Source organism: Scomber scombrus, chromosome 11 (assembly GCF_963691925.1).
Source record: "Scomber scombrus chromosome 11, fScoSco1.1, whole genome shotgun sequence".
NCBI lineage: Eukaryota > Metazoa > Chordata > Actinopteri > Scombriformes > Scombridae > Scomber > Scomber scombrus.
Window position 1 is genome coordinate 19,860,168 of NC_084980.1, and position 21,287 is coordinate 19,881,454.

The 21,287-nt window shown below is 37.8% G+C and overlaps 1 protein-coding gene across 1 annotated transcript; it reads right to left on the minus strand.

The window, feature by feature from the left end:
- Positions 1 to 1,901: 1,901 nt before the first annotated feature.
- Positions 1,902 to 20,792, minus strand: si:ch211-106h4.4 (MAM and LDL-receptor class A domain-containing protein 1). The gene is made up of 33 exons (XM_062428223.1): positions 20,787 to 20,792; positions 19,192 to 19,282; positions 18,819 to 18,938; positions 18,056 to 18,158; positions 17,823 to 17,967; positions 17,459 to 17,678; positions 16,719 to 16,842; positions 16,011 to 16,137; positions 15,817 to 15,895; positions 15,555 to 15,710; positions 14,599 to 14,724; positions 14,267 to 14,482; positions 14,065 to 14,184; positions 13,379 to 13,540; positions 13,189 to 13,280; positions 12,071 to 12,238; positions 11,051 to 11,230; positions 10,821 to 10,929; positions 9,884 to 10,006; positions 9,583 to 9,682; positions 9,222 to 9,381; positions 8,377 to 8,491; positions 8,114 to 8,257; positions 7,500 to 7,687; positions 6,969 to 7,134; positions 6,086 to 6,304; positions 5,640 to 5,818; positions 4,882 to 5,119; positions 3,428 to 3,587; positions 3,215 to 3,329; positions 2,729 to 2,822; positions 2,035 to 2,126; positions 1,902 to 1,925 (listed from the first exon to the last, which is right to left on the minus strand). Exons 1-33 carry the CDS (start codon positions 20,790 to 20,792, stop codon positions 1,902 to 1,904), a joined length of 4,461 nt encoding a protein of 1,486 aa, XP_062284207.1.
- Positions 20,793 to 21,287: the final 495 nt, after the last annotated feature.

Below are 21,287 nucleotides of genomic sequence, written 5' to 3' on the forward strand. Positions count from 1 at the left end.
TGAGTGCGCGCGTGCGCGCTTGTCACGTGGTTGGGAGGTCCTTGTGTCTTTTGTTCTGGGTTTTTTAAGGCGTGTGTTCCTGCGTGTGTGCTTGTGTGTGAGAGAAAATGTGACCAGAGAAAGAAATGAGATGGATGGTTTGCATTTGTAGCTTATTGAAACCAGAATAAATAGGATGACACTTAAATAAAGATCCTCTTCAGACATGAATTAAAACATGTACATACTCTGCTCAGAACTCTAATATATTGTTTCCCTAACCCTGTAACACAGTACCAGTGTTGGGGAGTAACTTTATATAACAAATATCTTTATTTTATATTCCAAAATCTACATGAACTAATGAATACATTTTAAATGAGAGATACATCTTGCTTTATAATAAATGATCTCCCTTATAAATCATGTCAGTATCCATGAAAAAAACCTGAACTTAGACTTTGGTGCACTTAATAGGTACACTTACCCCAACAGTTGAAAAGATTTGTTTAAAAAAATCAGAAAAGTAATCAAAAAATAATCACACGTAGTAACATTACTTTGATTAAATAAGTGAAATAGTTACATTACTTATTTCATTTTAAATGGGATAACTAGTAATCCGTAATCTCCTACATTTCAAACCTTCTCAACCCTGTACACATATTCATTTAGACATTAAGTAAAAGTAGCAACACTAAGTACAGACATTTTTTTTAAAAAGTGTTTTTCTTATTGTGCTTGGATGTTTGAGCCTCACTATGCAGAATGATGCATGTGCGGATTTTGACACTAGAGGGCTGTTTTCATATCCGCTGATATCAAACTTGATATCTCACCACTGGTCAAATTTTAAATCAACAACTGTCCCAATGAGGGTGTTATGATTGAAGTTCAGATTTTTAAAGGGCAATAATTATTATAAAGGTGATGCTGAAGATGATTCTGTATTTGTCCTATTACAACGCAGCGAAATACATTTAAAAAAAAACCCCTGCAACTTAAAAATGAAAAAGAATCTTCAATAATTGGGAAAAATAAGGAGTAAAAGCTTTGTCTGTACATGTATAGATGTTTGTACTTCTGTAATAACTGACCCTGTAGTCACTATGTATGGCTGTAGGTTTGCTTAAAACAAATCTGACAAATTAAATACTTTTTTAAATTTAAGTCACAGATTAAACATTATGCAATTAAAACCATTACAGAACAACTGTTATGACATGTTCAACAGAATAGAAAAACACAGTAATATCCTTACAATATGTAGTTTCTTAAAACAACACCACTTTGGGCTTTAGACAAAATACCTCTCTCAGACATTTTTCAATTGTTTATAAATTACTAAAATTAATCTAACTGGTTCTGCTGGTTATAAAAAGCAAAATGATCAACATCATATCGACAACATCAAATATATTATTACATTGTTACTTAAATTCCATTTTATAAAAATTAGTTTCTCTATTAAAGCACAACATGTCTAAATCCACAGTCAAAGGCTTTGACTGTATGGTAAATATTAATTAGTAGTAGTCATTACATTCTTTGATCTAAACAACAAACATTAACATAAATGTTCAATTTTAAAATAATACAAATCTAAAAGATATCAGAGGTATAATGTACAATAATTTGATTATGGTTTATTTGCTGTATTGTATTTATTAGTAGGGATGTTTGGATTAAGCATTAGATGTAGCCATTGTGTCGCCATGCGGGATGTCACCATAAAGATTATTGTAGAAGGAAAAGTCAGATTCACTTCCATGCTGTGTGCCCTGCATGGGAGGAAACAAATATTTGTATCATCATCTGAGCTCCATGAAACCGTGACAAGATGTTTTCTTATCAACTCCTGCTTACTCACATCTATTTTGCAGTCAAAGAGGTCAAACGCAGCGCGTTGGTCAATCACATCATTATGCAGAATTGTAGGCTGGTTCCTATGAAACACAACCAGGAATGTACATAAACATCATGAATGAGTGTTGTTTAATGTTATTATGTACATCATGTATGTTATTTAGGTATTTAAATAACTGCGTACTTTACACAGCGCTTCCTATTCATTATAAAGAGGATGAGGGCGATAATGACACCAGCCAGCAGAGTGAAACCAACACCGAGGCCTATAGACAACGTATCTGCAGACACGGAAAGACATGATGGATGTAATTAACTGGATTTAAAGGTTAACATCAGACATTAACTTGACCAAAAAAATAAAAGAGGTAAAACAAATTCTAATAATAAAAGATACAATTAAAGAGACATTTCAGATAAATCAAATATATCAAAACAAAACAATGAAAAATAATGAACAATTGGGAATCGTTTGAAGAATATCAAACGATGATAATTGTTATTTCCACAATATGTGAAATCAGTACCCTCTTAAAAGGCATCTCTTTTTTAATTGCATTTCCCACTTGTGCTGAAGCTGTCAAATCCTCTATTTTCAAGTATTTGCATTAAAAATTGACTGACTAGGTTAATGATTCAATTTTGATAACATAACAGAAAATATCAAATGTTGACAAAAATAGTAAGCTGGGTAGTAGAGCTAATGGTGAGGCCTTTGTCTGGACCCCTCTTTTTTATTCAAATAGTTTGTCAGTGAATCAATAAATATAATAGAGCAACACACACAACTCTAGTTTCACATTAATATCTCAATTACCAACAACTGTGTGGGTACATATGATAGATGCTCAGTAGAAAAATAGACAACAAGGGTTCAGGTTACCATCACTGGAGGAGCAGGGGCCAGAGAGGATGGAGATGTCATCGAGAGCAACGTCGCCGCCTGTATTCATCCCCCTCAGATACACAAACACCAACTGGCAAAAAAAACAGTTGTTGTGGCAGTCAGAAGAAAAAAAAATCAGGAGACACATCTGCAAACACTTACTGAGACAATTCAGCCGTTCATGTGGCTGACACTTGCTCTAAATGGACTCCATGCAGCTGTTATATTGAAGTTGATTTTTATCCAAGATGTTAAAGCTAATCTGATACTCAAAACAAATCAATCAGCATCCTAGTTTAAAGTGATTCTGAGAAACTGGCATCAAACTCCTACAAGCTATTTTAAGTGTTATTGTTGTAACTGACTTTCTGTCACACAAGCAAATACTAAAACAACCAAATCCTCTCAAGGCTCTTAATTAGTTTTTCATCCTAACACTATCAGCATTCATCCTGCTGAAGCCCATTAAAAGCTCATTATTACCCAGAATGCTTCTTCATGTTTAATATCCACTCTGGCCTGCTGCCACTTGTCTCCTTTGTTTCCTGTCTCAGCCCACTTAAGAATCCCGTCTTCGCTGTCACCAATATGTGTTTTTCTATAAGACAGGAAATCACCAATTTAAATGAATGATTTGTTAATTAATGTTCTGTAAAATGATGTTTAATATTGCTCCTGATCAGACATGATCGTTACCTGTCATTTATAAGGACTCTGAGGGTCCCACCGTGGTTGCCATACATGTGATACCAGAATGTAAGACAGTGCCCTCTAGTGGAAGGCTGGAACATATCACTGATGAGGAGGGACGTGTCTCTCCGTTGACCCACCAAGCTGTCCACATATAGATAGTAACCTGAATGAAATGTAGTGAGATGGAAAAATGTGTACAGCTTGTATGTGGCATTCGAGATTCAGCATACTTGTGATTGTACAATACAGGATTGCAAAATTAAATGCAGGTGTATATAGTATATTTCTGACCTGCTCTAGAATCTGCTCCTAGGATAGGATCATGATCCAGTCATGGTATTTTTTGTTACTTTGATCTTGTATTTTTTCTCAAGTTTATGATGAGTTACTTTGATTATTTATTGCTGCTTATTGTCTTTACACATGCATTGTCTGTGATGCCCACTGAGTTTACTTGTAAAGGAGACTTCTCACACAGAAAGAGAGGGTTTTAAAGCTACAACAATTAATATTTTTTTGAATCAAATGAATAATGTAATGTGAAAAGGCTCCCTCCTTGTGATGAGAATCATCACCTGACAGTTCCCTCACTCAGCAGAGAGCTTTAGCATCTTTCCACTTATTGTTTTGGTTTTACAGCCCACAGCTTTACTGTTTTGGTTCACCTTCATCGCTCTTATCAGTGTAGTTTAAAGACTCAGCAGACAGCTAAAAAAGCTCTAAAAACTGACTGTACTGCACGACACTAAACAACAGATGGACATAGTGGAAGATTTAGCTGTTAAGGCATCAGATATTTCCCAAAGCGTTAACCTGGTGTACGTACAAACAGGACTCCAAATCAATGCTAATGTTACTATGTATCTGCTGGATTTGTAAATAAATAATTGTTTGCTAACAAGTTTGTCATTTATATATATAACTGATGTCAGTGTTGTATTTACAGCCCACAATGTAGGAGCCAGGTATAATCTGTCCTATTTTTGAACATCTTTTTTGGTCGCATACAGTAATTGGGGTCATGCAGTGTTTAAGGAGGTAGCAATAGCATATCACCTGTTCATCTGTTAGTTTTGTGAATGGATAGAGAGGGGAATACTTTTTTTTTTGCTGACCGCTGTTCATAATTGTTGATCTCCTTCGTTAGTTTTTGGATGCTGTTTTTACACTTTGAAACATCTCTCAATGTCTTTGGATGCTCTCAGAACATCGTGCAATAAAACTACAAAACACAGCTCCTTTAAATCCCTGATTCTGTGGCACCCAGAATCTAGTTACCCTCTCATTCATTCATTAATTTTTTCATTTAGTCGTCTATACCCAAGTTCCAAAAAACTCAGTCATTGGCCATGCCATACCCAGTGTTTTCTTTTTTTGTTTGTTTGTTTTTGTTGTTGTTGTTTTTTTCACTTAGAGCAGAATAGATGTGAATGTGAGTTATATAAAATACAACCAACCGTGTGTTGAGTCCGTGGTGTGATCCACTCTGGGTCCAGTGTTGTGGTTTGGTGAGGCCCCTTTCCCTCGGAGCCAGTCACCCTGGTCGATTCCTCCGCCCAGGTTGCTCCAGCTACACATGTTGCTCTCAAAGTCACAATATCCACGAGGAGGACACTGAGCATCTATCAGCTGCACATCATCAAAAGCCATGTCTCCCTCCTGGCTGGGACCAGCCTTCACACCTTCCACCACAATCTGAAACACAAAGTGAGTCATGATGGAAACTACTTACTGTAAATCCAAAGACTTCTTTTAACATCAGTTAACTTGAAGGGAGTTTTAGATGTCATAATAGTCTCTTTTAATAACATCCAAATCTCATTAAAGAGGTGGGCTGCTAAAATACTCCAAAAAAAGATATCTACTATTTAAAAGGAAATTCCACAAAGTCTGTGGATTAGTCCGATTAACCAGAATAAAATAATTATGATAAACTGGTAGCAAAGCTGGATATCTAAAATTGTCAGCAGATAAAAATGGACAAATAAAACAATGTGTCTAGATACCACTAGGGTTACGTGAGATTATGTTTTTTGTGATTTCGATGACCTGACCCTCCAAAAATGATGTACATTATTAGTCCTAAACTCCAAAAGCTCATAATGGGAGTAATCTTCCATAATATATTGAACGACATCCAAGTATAGGTCTTTCCCCCAAACATTTTACCACCACTATAAAATCAGTCCGTATTTGGAAGATCTTTGGGACTCACCCTGTAAGACTGAGTCCGAGGCTGAAGTGAAGCCTGAGCGAACCACCACAGCCGGCCCTGGTCTCCTTTCTGGGAGAAAATCTGAGATTTCTTCCCGTCCTCATTCTGCTGGTAAACATTCAGTGTCCCCATGCCTTTTCCATACATGTGGTACCACAGCTGTACACAAGTTCCTGTGCCTGAAGGTCGATGGGAAGGAAAACCATATTAAATGTCATTTTGATCCCTGAAATACTGTAGGGAATATCCAGAGTGTATGGCAATACAACTTTATTTTTTTACCTTTTACCTCTGTGAACTTTAGATTGTTTTGATATCCAGATGTGTATTTGATTGTAGAGAAAAGTAAAATTGGTCTGCAGATATGTGCTTTAAATTATATCAATTAATTGGACACTTTTTAGGCAGTGAAATGAGATTCTAGACATTTCTAGTAACTCTCTCACCTGCAGGGTACAGTGGTGAAAACATCACAGCTGTGTGGCCGGCGCGGTCAGCAGTAGAGGAGGGCAGGTAGTAGTAATGGCCCGTGGGTGTGTTGGTGGTGTGGTCACTGTCTGGTCCTGTGTTGGGGTTGAGTGTAGAGCCTGACTGTCTGACCCATTCAGCATCATCAGTGGTCTGCTGCTGCCAGTTACAGCTCCCCTCCTCAAAATCACACAGATCTACAACATATTTGGGAATGCATTATAAAAAGCATGCTGTGTGAAGTGGAAAGAAAACCTCAATGTTTAGTACTCAGCACCTCTAACACGTTTATGTAACTAACTGAATAGAAGTGTCAAGACCTAACAGTAAATTGCTTCAAAATTTCACTTTCTTGCATTTGTGATATTGTTTTCTTTGAGGATGTTGACAAAAAACATAATTAATTGTGATTCAAGTCTTTGATTTCGCTCTGCTTTAAACAAAATTCTATAATTTTATTTTAGTTCTGATTTTCAAGACTTTATGACACCCAGCTTGTTTCTTCAACAGGCTGTTGTTATTAGATTTTTTTTTATTGCCAACAAATCCCATTAAAAGCCAAATACAATTATATGTTTAGCAAGTAGGGAAGGATGATGCAGTTGAAAGAATGATTCAGTGTGAACAGACTTAAGTTTTTACAATTTTAAGTTCCTCCATTCTCATTTTTCAAGCGACTAAAAATGCTTAGTGATGATCCTAAATGATTCTCTTGCAAATAGTACATTTGAGATAGCAATAATTTATGTAAATATAACAAGGAATATCTGTTTATAATCACTTAAAATAGTCAACAAAGTATTCTGAAATTACAAGTCAACTACTCCATGTTACATGCACAAACATCTTCAGTCTTATTACCAGAGGTAGGGCATGGACCGCTGATGAGGGATATGTCATCAATGGCTATGTCCCCCACCTCTCCACCCACTGTGGCCTCCAAAATCACTTGGTGGACTTTCTGGAAGGTCATGTGGCTCTGCACCAGCAGCCACTCATCCCCCTGATTTCCTGATTTTTGCCACACCTACAGGAAAGACAAGAGGCTGATTCACACTTCACAATGAGGATGTGAGGAGGTTTTTGCAACACCATGGTATACACTGAAACTGTGCAACTTGCACTCATTATACCATATATCAATGTGGTTTTGCAATCAGCATTTCACAACTATGAGAAAAGCATAATAACAGAGAAAGCTGACAAGAAACAGTCCAATTTATTACTCAATCAACCTTGCAGCTGTTTTTCTAACACTATAGTACAGGGAAGTAATTTGCGTGCAGACAAAAAACACAACCATTAATGAAAAACGGAGGACTTCTCATGCATTGGCTTTAATAAAACATATCAAGAAAACAAGAAAAGCTTTTAATTTCGTGCATTATTTACCAGTGTTTTCTCCAAGGACTCAGCTGTTCGTAGAAACATCCTTAAAGAACCCACAGTGGGTCCAAACATGTGGTACCAGAATGTGAAGCAGTATCCTTTTCCACCAGCAAGTGGCAGCAATGGGGACTTCAGCTGGGCCATATTCCCCTTTATACTTGGCGGGGAACTCTTGATGTAAAGGTATTTTCCTGTGAAACCAAATATAACAAGGGTTTTAGGCTTGTGAGCATTAAATAAATGTGTAAAAAAGAATATTAAACATTTTATACAGGCCTGAGGACATAAAACTATCTAGTATTTTACAAAAATAAAAAGAAAGATTAGATAGATAACTCAAAATCTGTAGAGAGGAGTCTTGTTTCTGACTCTTATCACGTTTTGATCCCTTGGGGTGTCCCTTTCCCCAGGTTGGAAACCACTAGTGCACAAAACTGTCAATGTTTAAGTTTAGCCGTTTACAATAAATTACACTTCATTTCATTATGCATTTAAAACAAAATTCTCAAAACAAGCTTGATGTGCTTTTGTTTATAAATGTAATTCAATGGTTGCATTTAGTATGTTTAGTGTTCTAGTAGACCGCTTGTCTAAAGATAGTGTAGCATAGTAATGACCTATGCCAGTAGTGTGGTCTCCAGCAGGCCCAGTGTTTGGTGTGTCGGTGGGACCTGACCAACTGAGCCAGTCCAAGTCATCCTTAGCGTCCTGCACCCAAACACACGAACCATCTTCGAAAGAACAGTCGTAGGCAGACAGGGCTGAAGATGGAAAAATAATAGCAAATTTAGCACTTTAGTAACATGTGTTGCATGTACCACACCCACCACCGCTTGTACTCAGGCCAAATAACTTCACAAGTTGATCAAACCTTATTTACCTGGTGGTTTGAATGATTGTTCACAGTTCAGAAAAGAGATATCATCCACAGCAATAATGTGATCTTTAGAGGTGGGGCAGTCATGGGTCACTTTATTCATGCCACTGAACCAAATCTGAGAAGAGATTTTCACATTAGCGCTTTAGAAGGATTATAGTCCCAATAAAAAAACATTGCATTGCACTGCACTTCAAACATCAAATACATAGACATATATTTGAAAATCCTCACCCTCATGCACACCCTACCTTACTGACACTGACATAGACGCACCCCATGTTTTGTTATGTATTTGTTACTGATTAATAAATTGCTTATAGCATGAGTCAAGTTGTAATAGTAATATATTAAATATTTCCACATGTATTTACTAATATATAGGTTTGTAGATGATGTATATTTTCTGATGCATATGGTAGATACAGTACCAGTCAAAAGTTTGGACACACTTTCTCATTCAAAGGAATGGGAAGGTGTGTCCAAACTTTTGACTGGTACTGTACATCATATGGAAAATATACTGTATACACATTACACTATGCAAAACTGCATCAATTAATTTGCATTAAAGGGATCATACATTATTATATATGTCCAAAAATGCATAGCATTAACATTATAAAGTGCATATTTATGTACTAAAACTCCATGCATTATTAATATATAGATGGGTGACCTAGTTAAGGAAAAAGCCACAGTGAACCCTGGAAGCATAAGCATTAATCATCTTTTCCCCCACTCATTTACTCAGGAATTTTCTTTAATTTGTCACCCATTTGTATGTATACCTGTGGAATTAAAATATAACTGTTCAACTGTTCAAAAGTGGAGTCATGAGCATTCACCTTATAACGCTGCTGGTGCAGGCCTAGAGGCAGATATTCCGGTGTCCAATGAGAGACAGTGTTGTGACTACGTGACCACAGGATTGCTTCACTTCCATCAGCTTGCTGCATAAGCACTCTGAGTGACCCAGCACACTCTGAGCTGATGTGGAAGTGAAACCTGGGTATAGGAAAGAAGGAAGGAAGACGAGGAGAGTGTTGGATTGGGAAGGGGAGTTGCGTGGTAGAAAGACGGGGGTTGGTGGGGAGCGTTGAGCAATTCATACACTAAGATATTCAACTCTATCAAAACAAATGTGTTACAGACATTAACTATGACAATAAGTACAAACTAGCTATCAATGTTGTTGTTATCACTTACAGAATCTGGCAGTAGGGGGATGACGGGGGTAGTGAGGGACTCTGGAGTCGTGCCTCAATCGGTGTGGACACCTGATTGAAATTCACACTCATGTAGTAGCCTGAGAATGAGAGAAAATACCCTGAATTAACACAAACGGATTCTTAAAGATGCTGATTCAACTGCTGAGGCAAGGTTGTAGTCATAAATATATGAGAGCCATGTTGGGCATAAAGCCTTACAGTTTACCCCTTCGAATTTTGCCCTGGTGACTCATAAAATCAATACAGGAATCAACCAATCAATGAGCCACTGAAGTCACCTGTCTCTGTAGTGTGATCAGTGGGTGGCTCTGTGTTGTCACTGGCTTTCTGTCTCTGCCACCTCCTCGGTCCATCACTGGTGTCTAACCACTGGCACTCGTTACTCTCAAATGTGCACGGACCTGAAAAGTTCAGGCAAGGCGTGAGTAATATTGCCAGGAAAGGATGAGATGTGTACACTGGTTCATGAATCACAGGTTTTTGAGATTTTTTGTCTTGTAGGGCAGTTTGACCTCTGTTGGTGAATTTGAAATGTCACATTATTGTACAGATCAGATACCTTTTCAGCTGCACTAGCATGCAGAAAAATATTGTATTTTTATACTTCATGTGTTTTCTAAGAATCAAATTTCAACAAGAGCCAACAATGCTTTTTTTGTCGGCAATTAATTGTATTGTTTTTTACCATCATTTGACAGAATATTTCGGAGAAATGCAGTAATCCACGCATAACACCAGACAGGAAAACCCTTTGCATCTCTCAAGATGTAAAAATAAGTCAGTTCTCTATCATACATGGGGGATCTTATTGCAACACCAACTTCCTATATCACAAACTTTAAATTTAGGTATAAAGCTTTTGTTTTATACCCACCAGAGCAATCATTTTCGAAAAATGGATGAATGTTTTATGCTTTTGTGTTTTGTTTGTTTTTAATGCTTTCTTCAATATAATGATATAATGATAATAATCTCTTTCATCCTAAAAAACACTGCAAAACATTTCAAACAACTGTTGTCATTACTTATATAACTGTCATAACTAATCGGGTTCACATTATTACATTGTATTGTATAATGTATAATGTATTGTGACGTATAAAGCTACAGATATACACTCTGTTTTGGAGGTGGTAGTTTAATGCTGTAACAATAGTAGGTACAATGTCCTACAGCCTGTTTTAATGGATACAGTGAATGCAACAGGCAGCTTACCACAGCCATCCTCATCCTCCCTCTGGGGACAGTCTGGATGATAATTACACTGTAAACTAGCAAGAATACACACTTTGCCAGCTGAACGCCAACAGAAAAACTCATTATCCTGCAAAGAAAAAGCAAAAGTAGTCTTAGATTTATTATAACCAATTTACAAACCTGGTTTATTGGATGCTTCATGTTTCACAGGATTACCTTTGCTGCCATGAACAGCATGAGTAGTTTACCTGACACGGGTTGGTCGGTGCGGATGTGGGTGCAGGAGAGGTTGTAGGTGGGGCAGAGGTGGGGGATGTGTCAGGCAGTTCACTGTTGGTAGGGTCAAATACACAATCTTTGGAGAAAGAGATGTCATCCAGTGCAACCAGTCCTCTGTGACCATCACTTTGCTCGTATCTGAAGACAATCTGAGGACACACACCAAAAACACTCCATTCTGACCTTGTTGCTACCTGTTATCCCTGTTACTGTGTATCAGCTTTGATAAAAAAAATACCATAAAAAAACTACCAGAAGTAAAATCAAGGCCAAATGTTGTGGGGGTTGTTTTCATTGTTAATATTGTTCTTTACCTAAAAATTGAGAATTACTGATACTCTAATGGCATTTGTGGGCCTCCAGTACAATCTTGTTGTTCTTTTTGTTCTGGTGATAAAATCCTAATTTATTTGTCCTGTTGGTCAGTTGTGTAACAAAAGGTACAACTAATTTCTATAACTATTGCTGTATGACTGCAATGATTAACCTATTTACACCCACATTGATTTTTTGACCAGCTGGTGACAGTTCAACAAGCCGTAAACACAGTTTGACATGTTATGACTATATACAGTTAACATGGTGAATGTATTACTTACACATCAATCAGCCATAAAGCAACATTTGCATTTGGATTCGGGTTTGTGTCTACTTAACAACTGTGGGTCCAATATTCACTTTCCTTTACGCTCTGTTTTGGTCTCCACCAACTCCTGAGAGAAATGGCTGACTCTTCAGCTGCTTAAGTCTTCACAGTGTCCACCAGCTAGTATTTAAATCTGCCTGCTGTTTGCTGTTAAGCAGGTAGTTTTTGATGGGTTTTAGAGGTGTTTCACTGAAATCAGCTGCCTTCTGCAGCTGGAAACGAGACTTTTTTATCTTTGCTCTCTCATATGGTAAAGCTTAAAATCTGATAGCATTTTCATACATAATGCCCTAGCTTCCTAAAGCTCTCACCTGTCATTTAACCAACTGTTTTCTTCACTGACCTTGCAATTGACTGAGGAGGAAAAGGTGACCTCTGCTCTCTGCCAGCTGTAGCTCTGTGAGTTTTCCCTGAGCCATAACACAGTGTCGTCAACACCAGAACGTTGCGTCCTAGACTGGGCGGTCAGTCTGGTGGTAGCATCGTCCAGGCTGTAGTAGAATAATCTCAGCTGTGTGGATACAATAAGTGTCATCAGAGTCAACCTAGAATAAAGTTAGCCCTACGTTAAAACAATAATAGGAAGAAGAACAAATAAAAGTAAAAAGACCTGTACATTGACATTAATCATCATTGAAATATCATGTTTATGTGTTTGGATAGATTATGCTGATCAGATCAGGAATAGCCAAATTTAACAAATATAGTCCCCGATATTATATTGAAGTGGATGAGACCACACAGGCATCAGCTTTACACATCATCACACCATCAAGTAACAACAGTGACAGGCCCAGTGTAATCTAAAAGAGGAAGCAACCTTTTTTCTCATGATAACAAGTTGATTATCTTGTTATTTTGAGGTAATGAGGCTAGTTTTCTCCAGATAACGGCAGTAAAAATATAATTGCAAGCACAGCCATTCTTGGCTACCGTAGGACACAGAGAATAAAGTGATGCTGTTCACAGAAATGAAATCTTATCCAACTGGGCAACACAGTCTTGTGAACTGTGATCACCCTGCAAAAGTGATTAATAATGTAACCTACTGTACCTTTGCAGATCAGAGATAAGCTGGTAGAGGTAGTAAAAGCTACACACAGACTTAAGTAGCATGGCAATACAGCAGTATCATCTGTAGTTATGCTGAGGCTGATAATTTCAACTAGTGAAGCAGAATTTTATGGGGTTCAAGAGTCAAAACACACTAAATGCATTCATTTATATCTGTGATATACATTTTAAAAAACAACAACTATATTGCCTCGACAAAAAGTATTATTAAATCTAGATATTTTCAGCCTGTCAGGATGTCACCCATATAGACTTGCACATATTTTGTATGTTATTAATCTCTGAGATGACAACATGTTTAATTCAATTATTTTTGTCAATTTCAGTCGGTTAGCTGTGCAGTCCCCAAATACCCAGATGGACCGTAAGTACCTATGGGCTACTCACTGTGCAATTAGAGCTGGGTAGTAAGGTTTTGGAGAGAATCTCTGATGCCTGCCCCTTCTCAGTCAGGTGAGTCCCAGGGACAACATAGTGACCTGTTTAATAAAATTAGAAATGAAATGGAAAGATAACGTTTAGCACCACTTTTCTTTGAAGATTATCCCATTACCGAGCAGTTCAGAAAGTTTAATACCTGCGTCGGAATTCTGGGTGTGATCTCTGGGTGGCCCATGTTTAGGCCAGGCTTCTTGCCCTCTGTGTTGTGTCCACTCAGCTCCAGGGGTGTCCACCTCACTCTCCTCCCAGGAACACAGGCCTTGTTCAAAGCTGCAGCGCTCTACCACTCCTTGTTGCTCTAAATTAATATTACCGCCGGTAGCAGGTAAATGAGAGAGATATAGACAATAAACATAAGTTATAAACTGGATCAACCTGCCAATACATAATACATAAATAGTCATATAAAATAACACATTATTATATTTCACTTAGGTAAATCATACAAGCATGGTTAATTAAGTAATATTACTTTTCACTTTTAAGTGAAAGTGACCACATGTCTCCAACTTCATATCAAAATTCAAAAACTGATTCAACGTCTAACCATTTCAAGGGAATTTGAAATGATTAAATAATGTTCAGGACAAGATGATATATCCTATACATTTTTCACCAGAAACAGCTCTGTTTATGTGCCAGAATCACTGATTTAATGATTGTAATAACCATGTTATCTTCTACATGACTAGCATTTAAGCTTTATTATATCTGTAAATCAAATTAATGTATATAGTAGTGTTCAGGCAGTATATGTATATGAATTCACTGTACTGGTAAAAAATCTACCGTTTAAATATTGGATATTTTCTAATAGCTCACCGCAAATGTTCTCATCAGACCAGTCCCCGCAGTCATCGCTGAAGTCACACACTTGGTTGCTCTCTACACACACGCTGTTATTGCACATGAACATGTTCTCAGGACATACAGGCTGTGGCTCTGAAAAAACACACCAAAGATAATGTTTATGAATGTAAATCAGCTTGAAAAAAAACATGTGCAGGTAGAGCAGGTAGCCTACCAGGCAGGGTGCAGTTGGTGAAGTCTATGTCGTCAATGGCAATATGACCAGGTTTGTTGAAGGTCCTGGAGGCTTCAAAGAGGATGGTAAAGTCCTGAGGGGTTCTACCAACTGTTACCTCACCATGTTGCCACAAATCTCCATGGTTACCCGATTGCCACCACAAGGTGGTGGTCCTGGAGCCGTCCTTTAGCAGCACATTCAGCTCTTTTATGTCTGTAACAGTGTACAGAGTTAATGATACCATGCTGAAGCTAACTCAGACATGAAAGAAGCAAGAACATGCGAGTGCTCATGGCTGCAAACAAGCATGATCATCATACAAAACATACCCTCTCCATACATGTTGTAATGGAAGTGTAGTGTGCAAGTAGAGCTGGCCTGTTTCATGGCAGGACTCTGCAGGGCAGCAGGGCTCATTTGATCTCCATTGTAAGACTCCACTGCCATGTACCAACCTGGAAGATTCAGATAACAGTTCAGGAAGAACCTGACCTATAACCCTTTATTTTCACTGCACACATTCAGTAACTTAAAACCACATCTGTAATAATTCCACTGCTGTTGCAGAAAATGTGAAGTTGTGCTAGGTCTGTCAAGCTGGTTTGGCAAAGTGATGACAGGAGGTTTTAGCAGAATGGTGGCAGGTTGGGGGGGTGAATGGACGGTTTCCTCTGACATTTATGCAGACCTGCCTTGACCTTCAGTCAACATGCATCATATCATATGGTAGTGCTAAATTAAAATTTTCATTATGTTTTAAGATGTGGTGGCCTCTGATCTATCAGAATAATTTAATGATAATCACAGGGGTATAGATTTCAGGTTTAGTAGTAGTATGCATGTTAAGGAATCCAAGAACAGGCCAGAAATGTGAGAACTGTGGCTAACACTGCAACCAGACCTATCGTAAAAGAGGAAATACAACAGGAGTCACACTTTTGTACTCAGCTTCTTTTTAGCTCTGTAACAAATCCCCATTTAATACACAACACATCTTATTAGAATACAAAAACTACTTGATACTGTATGTGTACATGTCTTGTGGGGAGAAAATAAGAAAATGACAATTAACATAATGTGAAAAAAAAACGTGATGAAATAATTCGATTTTTTCTTATTGTGTTATTTTATGAATGTATATTGTACACAGATTATGTCTAATTTTGTAATGATTTGAGCATGTCTGAGTCAGTCTGTGTGTTGTGTCAGTGTGCTTTGTATAACTGACTATAACCTGTTTCATCATATAAAAAGGCAAGATAGAGGAGTCTGTGTGTGGCCTTACCCAACTGAGAGCCCAATGTGTTGTCAACAGAGGGTCCAGTGTCCCCAGTAGCATTTCTTCCTCTCACCCACTGACTCTGGCCAACACTGATGTCCTCCCAGTCACATGTGCCATTCTCAAATGTACAACCCACAAATCCCAAACTTGTTTCATTCACTAAAAGAAAACAATTCATTTTTTTATTTGTTTAATTATAATAAAATACATGTTAATTTTAGTACTAGACTATAGATAAAAAACAAAACAAAAACAAAAGCAGTACCTTGGCAACGGCCTGATGTGAGACTGATATCATCAATGGCAATAAATCCTCTGTTGTTAGCCTCTGATTCAATCAGCAGCTGAGCATGAGGTCATTATGGGAATCAGAGAATACCATTGATTTAAAAAAAATCCATTCTTTCTATTTTATTATTATCATTATTATTTTTTACAATAAAATGTATTTTGGTGTACCTGGAAAGGTTTGGACCTCTTTACAGACTGAGAGAACCTGGTCCAGCTGTGTCCACTGCTGTTACTTTGGAACAACAGATCCCCCTCTGATGGGCTCCTTAAGTAGACCCGCAACATCCCAGAGTCGCTGACAAACAACAGACAAATGTCATATTTTAGTGTCTTTATGTGAAAACAACTTCGGCTAAGTTAGTTTTACCAAAAAAGCATTTGTCTGTTTTGCAAAATCCTCAAAAAAACCCAAAACATGTTACATTTTGTTTTTCATTGCAAAAGACTTTTTTATGTCTAGCAGTGCTACAAAAAGGGCAATTAAATTCAAATTGTTGCTCATTTCTAAATTTCACGTATAAAAACTCACTTGTACTAATTCTCTCCTTGTATAATTTTAGACTATGTTGAGGCCGGAATTTTGAGTGGGACTCCACTTAAATCTAATTTTCAGGTTGTTGTGAGGAGTTGAACTATTATGTGCTTTTTTTATCCAACTCGCCCAGATCTGTGCACAGAGTGAACTCTGCCACAGAATATTTGTGGTCTTGCACAAAGTGGGGCAGGTGATTCATGTCTAAGTGACATTTGTGCACACTTCCTGAGGAAGTCAATCAGGAAACTAAACAAGATAAACAGGATAAAGTGCATCCTCTGAATTGTTACATACTGTATGGTGCAAAAGTGGTGGTGGTTTTGTAATTTGTTTTTGCTGACCTGCTATCCATATGGTACCATAGGGTGAGACAGGAAGTGGTGTCTTTCACTTGAATCCATTCTGACACTACTTGTGCACGACTTCCGTTGGTTTTCCGCGGTGGTAAGCTCAACAAGAACCGACCTAAAAGCAAAAATGTAAAAAAAAAAAACTAAAACTTTGGATTATTATTTGGATATTTTTAAAAAATCACACAAAACTGTCTGCAACACCTTGCAACATTAATTATTGCTTTCTCATTGGCTAATCAGTGTGATGAGAAATATACTGTAGATGAAGAGAGTAATTTCCAGGTTCACACTATTAGCTGTGAATGTCTCAGTGCCGTTTATTTCAGCTGCCTGAACTACACAAAATGAGTGCTGCAAGATCAAAGTTATAGAAAAGATGAGCATCCTTCTCAGTTTCAAGTCTCTGCTAGACATAGGAGATATGGACATTGTATTTGGGCCAGGGAAGAGGTAATGTCAGGAAAAAGTTAATAAGTAACATACTTTATCAGTAGAACAGTAGCCACCATTCATTATGGATTACAACACTGGCAGTTTTTGAGCCAATTAGTCTACCCTAACTTTATTTAGAAGTTATATGATGTTTTTCACATTTTCAGATGAAAAATTACAATGATAATTTTTATGGGATTCAGTATTATATATGACATATTATAAAATGGACAGGAGTTGGAAGATTTCCAATTCTACTCGAGATGAGTGGTATTGATTATGATCTAAGGTCATACCTTCTGGGGTGCCAGTGGTATGGTCTGTGGGTGGACCCTGGAAGCCCCCATTGGCCAATACCCAATCATGTCCATCTTCTTTGGGGATATTGATCCAGGTGCACTGTCCAGACTCAAAGTCACAGCTGCCAGATGGAGAACAGGCTCCATCCTTCACAGAAAAATCATCTATATGCACTGCAGTATTCATGCCTGCCACATAGACTCCCTTAAACACCACCTGACAAGGAAAATGAACTGTTTTAAGGGCCCAACAGTAATGATTGAAAAAAACAGTATGCATTAAGTACTGACTAACCGTGACACAGACAGTGTGACTGCTATTGAGTGTGATGAAAAGAATAATCACAGAGGAACAGCTTACGCGGAATTTTGCAGGTGAGGACAGAGTGACCTCTGCCACCTCCCAGCCTGTGGTGGGTGCTCCTGACCAAAGTGCTTCACCCAGGTCCCCGCTCCGCATTACATGGACTCTCAGGACATTCAAAGTCTTTGCAGGTAACCAGTACCTGAACACATACATTACATTCTCTGACATTAAAATGTGCATCAAACGACCATGTGTAAATATATGTGTAATGGCAGCACTGAACTCACCAGAAGCGTATACACATATCTTTATCTGAGGTGAACTCCGGTGTAAGCAGCTGAGCTACTGCACAGTGCGAGTTATTTGATTTCATGACAGTCATGTAGTAACCTGCAGGAAAGAGTGTCAGAGCAGTTTTAAATGAATTCTGAGGTCGCTGTACAGTTATAGACTGACAGGAGTTTCTTCTCCTTCTCCTCACTGTAGACTTGGCTTTAGTCATGATATCAAGTCACTTCAATAGCTTGTCAAAACAGATACAGTACATGTATAATGTACTATGAAGTAGATATCTATCAGGGAATTGTAATAACTAGGTACAGACAAAATGCCTGAATGGTCCTTTCGTAGATTTACCATACATGCAATAATTGGAATCAGCTATTCCCAATTCTTTTGGCTTAAGACTGTTTGAGTTGACACAATATCTGCTAGTGGCCAATAGTTACCATAAGTAAGTAATTTTGTCTATTCATGGTTGTAAGCTGTTCAATTAGATTGTATCATTTGTATCATTTTTAAAGACTGTAGGAGGTACATTTAACCAGTATAACAATAAAAAATGCAGGTTATTCACTATCTTCAAACCTAACTCATAAGTTTGGTACCCACGCTACTTAACGTTTATCTTATGGCTTACTATAGATTAAATTTACATTTGAATTCTTATCTTGCTTTGGTGCTACCTTCGTTGCTCATTTTCAGTGCTTCTCTTACAAACATGTACTCTCAGCTTGAAGCTGCTCGGCACCACAGTGGTTTTCCACTCACCATTTTCAGTTCCATAGGTGTGGTCCACATGTTGTTTTGTGCCTTTTTTGCGACCCCAGCGACCAAGACGACTGACATCATTCTCAAAGCCACACAAGCTGGAATCAAACCCACACACATCTGAAATAATAATATAAAAGTTGTAATAATCTCTGATATGTTTTGTGTAGTTCAGCTCTCAGGTCCTATGTTGTTGTGCTGTTAATGTTGGAATGTTTTTAAGTGACTCTGTGTAAATAGATTGCAATTTTGAACAAGTCTCTCTTGTAAAAGAGAAAATTAATTTCAAGAGACATGGCTAAAAAATTTAAATTAATGCAATTTCTATGACTTCCTGTGAACAACAGGCGTCAGTGCGTCATTGTTTACGTACTCAGATTACTGCAGGCTCCTTTCCTCACTGTAATGTCATCAATGGCAATGAATCCTTGACTCTTGATGTTTCTATGGCCTGTGAACATCACCTGTGATAAAAGAGGTAGACATACAGCATTTAATAAATAAAAGATGATGCAAAAATATTTTATTCTTTATTTAATAGAAGTCTTTTTAAAAACATGGTTTTGTGTTTGTGTCCATATTTGTGTTTCTGTGAAATTAAATTAATTAAATGAAATGCATGTGCAGACTGGAGTCGACAAATAAAATGGCAGGGCGGATTTATTGACCTATATTATCTTATTGCATTTTTGTCAGTCTACTGATTGTGAATAAATTCTTCCAAAATACCAATAAAAGAGGGAATTATATTTACTGTTTCTTAACTATGGAGTGCTGCCTTTATTCCTGACTGTGTTCTCAAGAATTTACACATATTATATATATTTATATAATGGTATCAATGTATATGTAATGTCAGCTAATATGTATCATGCACTTGCAGTACAGAAATTCCAAATATATGTTTGAGTAATGTTGCAAAAAAAGGACCGCCATTATGTTGTTTATCCACAAGTGCAAATTTATGGACATTTTTTAATTGTTAAATGTCCAGCTTGGGACTGTACTATATAATCTCAAAATTCATTAAAAAAATTAATTAAAGGGATTTTTTTGTTTTATTTCTCATTCTTCGGTCGTTCTGATCCTTCTCACAGCTCATACTGATCTCTGTCAAAGCTCATAATTTTTCTTTCTGTCATTTCTCGGGCATCAATTGAGATGTCAGCTTTTCACATCGCCTGGTCAAATCTAACCAATTGCATGGTGACACACCTTATTTGTCAGCCTATCATATTGCAGCTGTCTTTTTAAACGTTCTCCTTCTCTGCAAGGTACTTTCTTGATGCCGTTTTGTGCGACCCGCCACCTCCCCATCACCACCCAGTCTTCAGATTCATCAGTGCATCACTTCATCAACCTCATCAGCCTGATCAGTCTCAGCAGAAGTCAGACTGAAGTCGACTGTCTTTGTGCTCTCTCTCTCTCCCTCTTCTCCCTTTCTCCCTCTCCTTTTTATTTCTCCTTTCTCTCTCTTCTCCTTCTCTCCCTTTCCCTCTCTCTCTCCCCTCAACCCCCACCGGTCAAGGCAGATGGCAGCCCACCTAGAGCCCAGTTCTGCCTGAGGGTTTCTTCCCGTTAAAGGGAAGTTTTTTCCTTGCCACTGTCGCCAAGTGCTTCTTTATGTGGGAATGTTGGGTCTCATAAAATTATCAAAAAATACGGTCTAGTCCTGCTCCATGTGAAAAGTGCCTCAAGATGACTTTTGTTGTGATTTGGCCCGAGATAGATTGATTGATTGATCGAAGTCATCAGCCACCACCAGTGTCTGGACTCTATGAGGGGGGGGGGGGGGGGGGGGGGGGGGGGGGCTGATGTCCTTTGATTCAAAAAATTCTCCCTGTATAGTCCAAGTGACAAAGACTTTGACAATGCCTAATCATTAATATCATCTGTATAATAAACAATTCTTTTTACTTCATTCTCTTGTCTATCCTGATTGAAATGTGTGCTTGAGTGAACATTTACCCGCATTGTATCATTCATGCTGATGGTTACTTGTGCATTCATCCATTCTGGATTCTGAGTCCCTCGGCGAGTCCAGACTAACGTTTCGTTGTATTTCTAGAACAAAGCACTGAAGTAAATTACAGGTTGGAGGAAAAGCCAACAACAGGAGATCTGCAGATTAACTAACTAGGTCACATACCGTCTTAACCAGCAGATCAAGGGTTGATACAGATGGCCCAAACATGTAATACCAGAATCCAACACAGACAGGTGATGTAAAATTTATGACAGGAACAGAGATGGCTGCACTCTCACCATCCTTAGATCCAAATCCATTCAACATTATATAGACCCCTTAAAAGGCAGAGAACACGGAGAGAAGCTGTCAGACTGGGATGGAAAAAACTGAACAAGACACTGAAACATTGTTCTTCTGTATATTTCATTATTGAAGGCAGAGGTTTAAAAAAAAAAAAGAAGAAAGAAAACATATTGATACCAGTATGTACCAGCATTTAT